Source organism: Erinaceus europaeus, chromosome 6, assembly GCF_950295315.1.
Source record: "Erinaceus europaeus chromosome 6, mEriEur2.1, whole genome shotgun sequence".
NCBI lineage: Eukaryota > Metazoa > Chordata > Mammalia > Eulipotyphla > Erinaceidae > Erinaceus > Erinaceus europaeus.
In genome coordinates, this window is record NC_080167.1 from 46,198,032 (window position 1) to 46,210,349 (window position 12,318).

The 12,318-nt window shown below is 43.8% G+C and overlaps 1 protein-coding gene across 8 annotated transcripts in view; it reads right to left on the minus strand.

The window, feature by feature from the left end:
* The window catches only part of SFMBT2 (Scm like with four mbt domains 2), a 123,942-nt gene that overhangs the window by 34,224 nt on the left and 77,400 nt on the right, over window positions 1-12,318 (minus strand). For all 8 annotated transcript variants that reach the window (XM_060192130.1, XM_060192128.1, XM_060192126.1 and 5 more), the window contains exon 11: window positions 7,803-7,929. In XM_060192130.1, coding sequence (XP_060048113.1) covers window positions 7,803-7,929 — 127 coding nt within the window. The remainder of the gene's footprint in view (window positions 1-7,802; window positions 7,930-12,318) is intronic.

Here is a 12,318-nt window from a genome sequence, read left to right on the forward strand (position 1 = left end):
GGTCCATACTCTCAGAGAGAGAAAGAACAGGGAAGCTTCCAATGGAGGGGATGGGACACAGAACTCCAGTGGTGGGAAATGTATGGAATTATACCCCTCTTATCACACAGTCTTGTCAATCATTATTAAATATAAAAAAGTTTCTGTTTTATAATTTTCACAGCTACTATTCATGCAAATAAACTAGTCAGATTTTTTGACTTTGTGATACAATTATTATATTTCAGGGTATATAGTCTTTACTCATTGGCAGTATGAACTTCCCAGTCAGTCATTCCTTTATTCATTATTTGATCTGGTATCATAAATTCAGATGTAACCTTTTAATGTTTGAAATTTTAAATCCAGGTAGTTATCATTTATCAAGATGCCTTAAATAGTGAGAACTGTATTTGCTTCAAAAATCCATTCTTTCAAAGGACAATTAAAGGAAACAAAAATAAGATCTTTACCCATTAAAAAAATGGCTCTGTAGTTCAAGCTTCCTCGCTCCTCACTTATAGGGGGGAAGCTTCACAAGCAAATGGTGAAGCAGGTCTGTAGGTGTCGTTCTCTCTCCCTCTCTACCTCTCCATCTCCTCTCAATTTCTTTTGTCCTACCCAATAAAATAGAAAGATATCGAAAAGGGAAATATGGCTGCCAGGAGCAGTGGATTCAAAGTGCCAGCACTGAGCCAAATAAATAAATAAAACAGCACTGCAAATTCATCTACCTTGAAACTGTGTCCTCAGACCAGTAGATAGCATTCTCTCCAGAACGTTCTACTGACCCTGCTGATTGCAAAAACTGTGTCTGCTTGATGTAGCACATGGCAAAGGGTAGCCTGAGAGCAGACAAGTGGGGGCTGGGGGATGGACATGGCAGAATTCAATCAGGTGCGAGGGAGGAAAGGCTCTTCTTTAACTTCAGGAACAACATCACCAGGGCCCCTTCCTCTCAGCTAAAAGCAGGATGGGAAGGAAGGATGAAGGTATCTGAGGAACACAGTAACTGTGCTGGGTCCCCTCACTAACAGCTAAAGTCACACCAAACCATGAAAGCACGTGTGTGCAGTGAGGAGGGAAGACAAGGCGATGGAGCCAGCTCAGACTTGGAATACAGGACTTCTTCAAGTCCTGGGTTCAATCCCTGGCCTCCCATATTCCAGAGCCAAGTAATGCTCCAGTCTGTCCCTCTCACAGAAATAAAGTGATGTGCAGATACCTGTCATGGGGAAAAATGCATGCACGTGTCAGGAACTGTCCTATAAATTATTATTTCCACAGTAAAGTGATATAGGGACAAAGGGGAAAAAATACTCTTAAATGTAAAGCAGAAGACAAAAAGGCAGTTGCTGGGGACCCTGGTGGCCACCAGAGCAAGATCCCTAGGGACTCCTCTGCCAACCCTGGAGCTCACCTCCTAAGAGATAAGGAGGTGAGCAGAGCAGTGCTGGCAAGGTCAAGGTCAAGCATGCATACCACAGAAGGAAAACCAAAGGCCCAAGATGGGGTTTGCCTTTATTTATCTGTTAAGTGGGCATGGTTTCCACGTGGCCAAGCCCCAAGTTCAAAGCCACATTCTGAAGCTCTCTTTGACAATTTCCATAGTAGCAACAACTAAAGGAGGTGCCGAATTTTGCAGAACTGAAAGCTGCTGAGCCATCAGACTGTTCATGGCCTGAAAGGAGCTTCTGCCTCAGCTCCAAGCCAGAGACGCTTGGACACTTGCCGATGTGGAGGTCCCACCTCCACCTTCACACAGGACGAAAAACAACCCTGGTGTCAGGAACACCACATGGTACAAGGCAAGAGTGTATCCCTCCTGGGGAGCAAAGGCTCCGAGAAGAGGGCAAGAACCCTCATATCCTATCTCATGCCCCTCCAAAAAAATAAAAAACGTTCTGAAATGAATGCAAAGTGAGGTGGCTGGCAAGAAGGCAAGTAAAGGGCACACAAGCCAGTGTGTAGTGTGGACAGCAGTAAGCAGGGGTAGATGTGGCCCGAACTGCAGCGAGAATCATCCAAAGTAGACTGTTAAACACAGAGAGAGCACTGCTACTTGCTCTCCAAACCACAGGTCCCAGCACCATAGGGTCGTTGCTCACAGTGGGCCAGTGGGCAGCATAGGAGAATCTGAGATCCATCTGGAACAGGCACTGGATGTCACCACACTCATCTCACACCTAACTTTTAAATTTTTATTTTATTTTAATTTTTAATTTTTTAATTATTTTTATTTATTTCCTTTTGTTGCCCTTGTTGTTTTATTGTTGTTCTTGATGTCGTCACTATTGGATAGGACAGAGAGAAATGGAGAGAGGAGGGGAAGACAGAGAAGGGGAGAGAAAGACAGACACCTGCAGACCTGTTTCACTGCCTGTGAAGCGACTCCCCTGCAGGTGGGAAGTCAGGGGGTCGAACCGGGACCCTTACACGGGTCCTTGCGCTTCCACTGTGCTACCATCCAATACCCTATTTTTATTTTTTAAAGATATACGTATTCTGGGGCCAGGCAGTGGCACACCAGGTTAAGTGGAGGTGTTAACCATTCTCAAGGACACAAGTTCAAATGCCCAGTCCCCACATGCAGGGGGGAAACTTCACAAGTGGTGAAACTGCTGCAAGTGCTTCTGTTTCTCCCCCCCTCTCTATTGCTCTTCCCTCTCATTTTTTTTTACCTCTGTCCTCTCAAAATAAATACTTTTTAAATGTTTTATATATATAAACTATTCCTTAAGGAGAAAGAGAACCAGAGCCTCACTCTGTCATATGCCCATATGCAACACCAGGGAGCAAACTCAGGTCCTCGAGCTTGATAGTCCAACACTCTATCCACTGAGCCACCTTCCAGGCCATTGACCTCAGAACTTTCAACTGTTCTCTTATTCCTCTGCTCCTTTGCAGACATACAAAGCTGAGCACTACTGACTTCCAGAGCAGTCCAACATTCAGTAAAAAGGATCGCTTTAATTATCTATAAGTGGCTGATTAGCCATGTGTTGAAAATACTTCAAGTCAATTTAATGCACAAAGAGAACCAATAAATCGTTTTTGAAGTGCTTTATAAATTTAAAGTGTCACATGAACGACTGCAATCAAAAGCAGCATTGTTGTGAAGGTAATTTAACAGCCACAAAGTGACCATGGTACCTTGCTAACATTTTGTCCCCGGAATGAGAACAAGAAAACACTATACTCATAAAATGGTAAAGCAGTGATAAATGAGGACCATTACATTTACTGTCACATTAGTAGGCCAGTATTCCATAAAAGCCCAGAACAGAATAGTTTTAAAAATTTAGGGGGGCATGTGGTAAAGCACACACATGACCCAGGTCCTTAGCTGGGTTCAAGCTCCTCTGGTAGGGGAAAGGCTTCACGAGCAGTGAAGTAGTACTGCAGGTCTCCCCCCACCCCTGCTTTATTTTCCCTCCTCCTCTCAATTTCTCTCTGCCCTATCAAATAAAATAAGTAACTAAATGAATAAAGGTCACTGGGAGCAGCAGATTCATCGTGCAGGTACTAAGCCCCAGCAATAAATGGTGGCAATAAAAATAAATAAATAGTGGTCTGGGAGGTGGCGCAGTGAATAAAAGCATTGGACTTTCAACTATGAGGTCCTGAGTTCGATCCCCGGCAGCACATGTACCAGAGTGATGTCTGGTTCTTTCTCTCCTCTCTTTCATAAATAAATAAATAAATATTAGGGTTGGTGAAATGGGTCACCTGGATAGTATGTTGCTTTGCCATGTGCGTGACCTAGGCTGTAGCCCAGTTCCAATCATACTAAACAAAGTCTATGTGCTATGATCTCTTTCACTCCCTCTAACCCTCTGAGGGTTAAGTAATAATAATAAGTAATAATAGCAGTAGTAATTATTATTATTCAAGTAATATCAGGGATATTAAATGCAGTGCTATTTGTGTGTACTGTACTTTTTAAAATGACAAAGGCTTAAATTTGACCAATAGCTCTGGGTACAGTATTTTTCAGCTTGTTGACAAAAACTATTTTCTGGTAAGATCAGAAAAAAAATGGTAGACCTTCTAGATTCTGATTTGTTTTCTAGTACTTTTTATCAGTGCTACAGAGCAGAACCTGGGAGGAAAAAAGGAGCCAACTCAAGTAGATGCAGGTTTTTTTAAATCCAGAAATTCATATCCAGGGGACAGAGATAGCTCACCTGGTAGGGTACCTGCATTGTTATGCACAAAGCCCATGTTCAAGCCCCGGTGCACCATATGGAAGTACTGTAGCACCTGGGGGAGGCTCAGGTGCTGTAGTGTCTTACCTCTACATCTCTCTCTTTTTAAAAACTTTTTTATTTTATTATATTTATTTATTTTCCCTTTTGTTGCCCCTGTTGTTTTTATTGTTGCTGTTGTTATTGATATTGTTGTTGTTGGATAGGACAGAGAGAAATGGAGAGAGATGGGGAAGACAGAGGGGGAGAGAGAAAGTCACCTGCAGACCTGCTTTACTGCCTGTGAAGCGACTCCCCTGCAGGTGGGGAGCCGGGGGCTGGAACCGGGATCCTTACTCTGGTCCTTGCGCTTTGCCCCACGTGTGTTTAACCCGCTGCGCTACTGCCCGACTCCCTCTCTCTCTCTCCTTTTTTAATTGCCACCAGGATTATTGCTGAGGGTTAGTACTTGCACTACGAATCCACTGCTCCTGGCAAGGGGAGACAGAGAGGGAGAGAGAGAGAGGGAGAGAGAGAGAGAGAGAGAGAGAGATACCTGCAGACCTGCTTCACCGCTAGTGAAGCAGCCACCTTGCAGGTGGGGAGCAGGGGCTCGAACCGAGGTCCTCGTGCATGGCAGTATTTGTACTTAACCATGTGTGCCACCACCCGCCCACTTCCTCTCTTTCTCTGTCTTTGTCTCTGTCTCTATGTCGCTACCTGAAAACACCACCCTGGAATGCTCAGTGAAATAGTGCATGTGTGAGAGACCCTGGCAATGTTAAAACAATAAAAATTTATATCCAAAGAGAAACAGTGCAAAGAGTAAAGGCTGTCAGATGTGTTAAGTACACAATACATGCTGCTGTCACTCTTCCAAACAGCTGGGAAGCTGGAGGGTGTGATGAATGAAGCAACAAAGATGTCAAGAGCAGAGAGGGGACCGCAGGCGTCTCTTAATGGATCAGAGCGTCTCCCCATCTATGAACTCTGGACACTCTCACTGCAGCCTGCATTTGGTGATTAACAGCTGGGAAACACTCTGGGCATCGGAACTGCTACATAAATCGTAACAGTAGAGCTATCCCCACAACAAGCTAATAAAGAGTAATGGTGAAGCACGGGCTTGGAGAACTTCACGTTTTGGGTCTTAACTGAATCCTGCACACCACACTCTCGCTTTGTGACAGAGCTTCGCAGTTACTTGGGGGCAAGTTCTGCCTCAGGACTAGAAATCACAGGTGGCGTCTTGTTTACCCCTGAGCAATTTACTCAACTTGACACAGTCACAGACACAAGGTCAGGTGCATCCAGCCCAGCAGACAGCACCCTGCTTGCTGTCTGTGTCTGACTTTGGTTACCTACAACCAGAGGCTGTTCCAATCTAAAAAATCCACCTTATAAAAAGCTATCGACTTGGGGGTCAGGTGGTGGTACACCCTGTTAAGTGCACATATAACCATGCTCAAGAATCCGGGGTTGAGCACCCCCACTCCCCAGTTCCAGGGGAGAAGCTTCAGGAGTGGTGAAGCTGGTTTGCAGGTGTCTCTCTGTCTCTCTCCTCTATCTGATCCATTCTTTCTCAATTTCTCTCTATCCTGTCAAAAAAGAAAGAAAGAAAAAATGAAAAAAACCTGGTGGCAATAAAAATAAATAAATAAGCAATTAATTATTTGAGAATTCACCTTGATATCAAATTAACTTGGAAATCTGAAACTATGGTGGTTTTTTTAAACTCATTCCCGAGAATCAGCCATGAAAGAACATTCAACTAGAAGTAGTTTTTCCCACCCTTCTCTCACTCTGAGACTATAATATTTATGCGACTATATTCCTATTAAAGAAATCCAATTCCCTTGGGCCAGTGAAATAGTTAAATTTGATCCATGTTCAAGCCTAGCTCCTACTGCATTGAAGGAAGATTCAGTGATGTGGTCTCTCACTTACCTTCCTGGGTGGGAGAGGAGGAGCGGGGAGGGGAGAAAAAGGGCTGGGGGAGGATTTATTATTCCCTTTCTGAGGAAACAAGGATGAAGATATTAACAACAGTTTTCCTGACCTTCCCAAGTTTCCATTATAACGGCAGTATGAACATAGGGCTTCCAATACACATCAGAAGAAGTATCATTGCTGAGCTTCCTCACATATGTGAGAAGTAGACTAACTACTGAGTGCTGTGGTGCTGTGGAACTGAAAACCAACCAAAAAGTACCAGATCAGGGAAAGGTAAGAAAACCTTTGAGATTAGATTCATGTGACTGCTTTCTCATTAAAAGGGTAACACTGGGGCCAGGCAGTAGTAGCACAATGGGTAGAGGGCACAAGGACAGAGTGTAAGCCCAGTCCCACCTGAGGGGGAGAAATCCCGTGAGCAGTGAAGCAGTGCTCTAGGTGGCTTATGTCTTTCTCTCTCTCTTATCTCTCCCCACACACACCATATTCCTGTCTTTATCAATACAAGAGACAATAAAAGAAAATATGGCCACTGGGAGAAGTGGATTCACTGTGCAAGCACTGAGCCCCCACGATAACCCTAGTGGCAATAAAAAAAATTTTTTTTTTAAGCAGGAAATAAAAGAGTAACATTAGGGTGGTGGGAGACAGCTCACCCAGTAAAGCGCACTTTTTATCATGCCCAGGTTTAAGCCCCAGCCACAGCATGGGAGCACCACGTACAGGGGAAGCTGCATGAGTGCTGGATCAGTGCTGTGGTGCCTCTATTCTCTCTCTGTCCGCCCCTATTTAAAGGGAGAAGTGGGGCTGGCAACAGCATAATTATGCAAAAGACTTTCATGCTTGAGGCTCTGATGTCCCAGGTTCAATCCCAGAACCATCACAAGTCAGAGTTGATCAGTGCTCTGAGCAGTGCATGCGCTCATGCTCTTTCACACACACACATTTTCTCTCCATCTCTAGCATTCATTAAATAAATAAAATACTTTTTTAAAAAAAAGAAGAGAAGAAAAATAAATGGAAGAATCCATAGGGAGTGGAAGAATCATGTAGGTACGGAATCTCACTGCTAACTGCTATCAATCAATAAATAAAAAAATAAAGGTAACATCCAGAAAATATAGTCGTCTACCTAATCCCCAAATCTAATCAGGGTTCTGTTTACAAATCACATTGTTCTGTAAATTGTCCATACAATTATAAATATAATGTAGCTATAAAGAGCAACTCAAACATCATTAAACAAACAAGCCTAAATCCTGTTTATCACAGATTCCGAGAGCAAAAACGTCCATCTCCAGTTACTATTTTAAGGCAAAATTAAACATCTGCAAGAGAAAGCAAAGGGGATTATTCACATTAAAATGCAAATGTATAATTTTACCTTCCTAATAACCAAGACCTCAAATACCAGTTTTAGTGACTCACATTAATTTAATTGTGGCATTAGTCTGCATAATCATAGCTGTGAAAAGACCACTGTGTTCCCAACATAATTATCACACCGGTGGCTCATCTCTGACATCAGGGAAGATGCGCCAGCCTGCTCCTGATTCTGTTTGATTACTTTTGCTTCTTTCAGAACACTGAATACATTAAGCTCCGTCGAAATCAAAGGATGGCAACAGGGTGCTTCTGAGACGTGCTAGGAGGCCCCAGTCTGAGAGGGATCACAGGATATACCTTCCAGGTGCAGCCACATCAATCTCCCCTTCACGCTGACCACGGAGGCCACGCAGAGCTCCCTGGGATTCCTGGGGTTCACTGCCTCCAGTTTCATGTTCTTTGTGAAGCCCCGACTGAGTGCCGTCTAGAAGAGAAAGGCATGAGCTGAGTCTGCAGCTACAGAGGAACGTTCGGGGAGGTCAAAACCAACACAGCACATATGCATCACGCATGGACATGTCTCATCATGAGACTATGGTCCCTCCTGTGTGCCAGCAATTAGAGGCCGGTGCTGGGTGCACAGCGGGTGCATAATAAAAGCTGTCCGGTGAGCGAGCGGATGGATGAACTCTTTCTCTGTGTGTCCATGGGAACTTCTAGGGAATCACAAGGTGCACTCCCTCCCTCACCTCCCTGAGCCTCCTGGCTCACACCTGGCATGGGTGGGGTGATTCAGGAGGGAGAGCAGCCTCTGCCTGGAATCCATGAGCCCCCAAAAAACCCCTCAGTGCAGGTCTGCGGGTGGTCCTGGCCCCTGGCTTCCTTCTTTCTAGAACTATCCATACTTTTCTTTGGTGCCTTACCAACTGGGTATTTTTATGAACTTTCCTAAATCCACTTTTTTTAAATCTGCAGATGGGGTCAGTCACAGAAGGGGGAAGTGCAGTTGCATAAGATTGCCAGGAACAGGCAGCCAGCCACAGAGCCACAAGTTGGTCAAGACTGAGAACAGCACCCTCGTTCTCCTCTCTTAGCCCCACCCCCACTGGGACCTCCTTGGTGAGGACCTTCCATAATCAGGTCTGATTAGCTAATGCCCAGTCCCTGGACCACCTATCTTTCTTCTCTTTCTAGAATATTACCTTTTTAAAAAACATATTGTTTGTTGTTTAGTAAGAATGAGAAATACAGAGAGAAAGGCCAACTCACTGTTCAGCTCTGGCATAAGGTGGTGCTAGGGGCTGAACTTGGGACCTCTGAGCCTCAGGCATGAGTCCTTTTGTATCACCATTATCCCATCTCCCCAGCCTTTCCAATGACATCACTCCCATGGCATCTTACACTAGGGCATCTGGCTGGCCTCACTGGGCCACGTGACTTTGAAATGGTGGCCACATGGCCACATACAGCTTGAAACTGGACCACAGCCAGTCTGTACACTGACAGGCTGAATCACCTGAGTTTTCTCCAGTTCTTAGTGACTGTGGGTGGAGCTGCTGTCTATCTGAGTACAGAATTTTGTGTGACCATGAGGACGTCAGTCTGCTGTTCACTCGTTTGCTATAAAAAAACTATCACACCCTGGATGGTTTAACCAAAAGAAATCACCCAGGATTAGAAGTTCATAGAAAATGTTTGTGTTTTTTTTTTTGGTCTGGTCCAGGCAGTGGCATACCTGGTTAAGCACGTACATTACAGAGAGCAAGGACCTGAGTTCAAGCCCCTAGTCCCCACTTGCAGGGGCAAAGCTTCATGAGTGGTGAAGCAGGGCTGCAGGTGTCTCTTTCCTTCTCTGTCTCACCCTCCTCTCTGAATTTGTGCCTTTATTCAATAATTAATTAATTAATTAATTAAAACATTTAAAAAAGAAAATGGGTTTTCTTTGGTCCCACAGATAAAGTACCTACTATGTCATTACATGGAATGCTGGACATAAATTTATTTCCTTAGAATACTAAACAAAGTTCAAGGTCAAGTTCAAAGGAAGCCTTAAATTTATTTTCTTAGAATACTAAACAAACAAAAGTTCAAGGTCAAGTTCAAGGGCAGCCTGGCTCCCCCAGGGTTCTCTCCTTGGCTATGTCTCACGTGCTCCTCCTCCATGCATGTGGCCTGTGTCACAGTCTCCTCTTCTTCTAAGTCCTATTAGTTCCACAGATGATCTCATTATACTTTAATCATCTCTTCAAAATGCTCACTGCAAATGCAGTCACAAACTGAGGTCCAGGGAACTAGAAACTCACAGTGCATTAATTTGGGAGGGGTACCATTCAGCCTTTCACACCAAGTTTTCATTTCTCCAGAAATAAGTCTACAGGGTCATATGCTGAATGCACTAAATCTGTCATGTTCCATTCTTGTCAACAACATGTGATATTCCAGTTGCTACACAGCCTCAAAAGCATTTGCTTTGGTGGTATGTCCAATGTCAGCCGCCTTGATAGGTTATGCTAACAATACCTCACTGTGGTTCTAACTTGCACTTGCCTGACGTGTGATGTTAAGCATTTTTCGACTGTGTCTTTGCCACTTGTACATTGTATTTGGTATGGTGTTGGATTTTTAAAAAATATTTTTTCCTGGGTGCTGGGCAGTGGCACAATGGGTTAAGCACACATGGATCAAAGCACAAAGACCAGCATAAAGATCCCAGTTCGAACCCCTGGCTCCCCACCTGCAGGGGGGTCGATTCACAGGTGTGAAGCAGGTCTGCAGGTGTCTGTCTCTGTCTTGCTCTGTCTTCCCCTCCTCTCTTGACTTCTCTCTGTCCTATCTAACAACAACAACAATAATAACCACAACAACAATGATAAACAACAAGGGCAATAAAAGGGAAAGGTAGCTTCCAGGAAGCATGGATTTGTAGTGCAGGCACTAGCAATAACTCTGGAGGCCCCAGCAATAACTCTGGAGCCCCCCCCCCAAAAAAAAAAATCCTTTCTCCTTTTCTTAATCTTTTATTTATTTATTATTGAATAGAGACAGAGAGAAATTGAGAGTGGACGGGGAGATAGAGAGACAACTACAGACCAGCTTCATCACTCATGAAGCTTTCCTCCTGCAGGTGGAGACCAGGGGCTTGAACAAAGGTCCTTGTGCAATGTAATGAGTGTGTTTAACCAGGCGCACCACTGCTTGGCCCCAAGGTGTTAGATTTTATCTTCATTCCAGGAATTACATTTTTGCTGAACACTGAATTCTAGAGCCCCCTCCCACCACGTGACATTCTAAAGATGTTGGTTTACTATCTTCCAATGTTTCTAATCAGAAGTTTGTTGTCAAATTATTGGAATGTATCCATTTTCCTTTGTGTGTTTGTTATCAGTAATTTGACGCTGCTGTGTTTCTTATATTTGTGATGGTTGGTTTACTGTCTTATCTTCAAGGTCATAGCATTTTCCTCTGCCATCTCCATTCTGGCCCAATGAATTTGTTTACCAGATATTACACTTTTCAGTTCTAGAAATTCTCTTATTTTTGATTTTACTCCACTTCTGAGTAAAAACTTTGTTTTATTGTTGTAATAAAACACTTTTGTTGTAATATTGCTCTTTCCGCCAATGGTTCCCAAACTTTTAAGATTTTTCAAAATCGCCCGGACAGCTCTTTATAAAAACACAGACATCAGGCTGGCAAAATAGCTCACTTAGGACACTGCTTTGCCATTCATGTGACCCATTCATGTGTCTGACAACTCCAGCATCTGAGTTATATTCTAGGTTGGTCTCTTTTTTCACTGAGAATGAGTCGAATTTTCCTATTCCTTTGTGTACTGAGAAGCTCTAAATGTCTGAAATACTCTGGGTTGTGATACATTCCTCCTAATAGTGTTCATTTCTCAGTGTTCAACAAGGAATAATACCGACTCAAAATGTAAGCTCCACTTCTAGAAAAGAACTCAAATCTCAGTGCAGGTCCTTTGTCTTCAGCGAAACTACTCAAGGTTTGCTGGTGCATGGATGATTTATGAATCAGCAAAAGATGTAGGCAGTGTTTGTGCACAGGCTTTGAGGCTCCTCTCTTGCCTCACTCTGAGTCTCCCCTCTCGCCTCGCTGAGTCTCCCATAGCTGTGGCTGTACAGCTCTATCAGGAGGCAGAAAAGACTGAGAATCTTTTATCACTATTAATCATCCCACCTGCTGCCAGCTGTGGCAGACCTCAGGTCAAAACCAAAGAAAATCCAGGACAAACACCCCACTGCTCCTTCCTGCCCGTTCTGGCCCCTCCCACTGCTTCCTGCTTTGCTTCCTCCCCTTAGTCCCTAGAAGCTGTTCTGTGGTTCTGCCCAGGGGTCACACTTCCTGTCTGCAGGATGACCAGTTTAGTATGAGCTTACCAGTCAACACTGGGTGCAAACTCCCTTCCAACATTACATTTTAGTAAATATAGAATTTCTCAAATCACCCACTACCACATGTGTTATCAGTTCCTACAATACTGTATAAATATATCTAGTCTGAAATGTATAAATGGAGACAGACAGGTTCCCATAAATGGGGCTGCTGCATTACCATACTCAGAAAGCAAAAAAAAAAAAAGGAGGTTCCAGGAAGCTGTTGCACAGTTGAGTGCACATGTTCCCAGGCACAAGGATGCTGGTTTCAAGCTCCCAGGTCCCACCTACAGGGGGGAAGCTTCACGAGTGGTTGAAGAAGTGCTACAGTTGTCTCTCTTTTTCTCTCCCTCTATCTCTCCTTCCTCTCTCAATTTCTCTCCATCTCTATTCAATAAATAAATAAAATATAAAAACAAAAAAAAGGAAATCTTTATTTTCGTGTCACTTTATATATGGCAATTTAAAGATGTAATTAC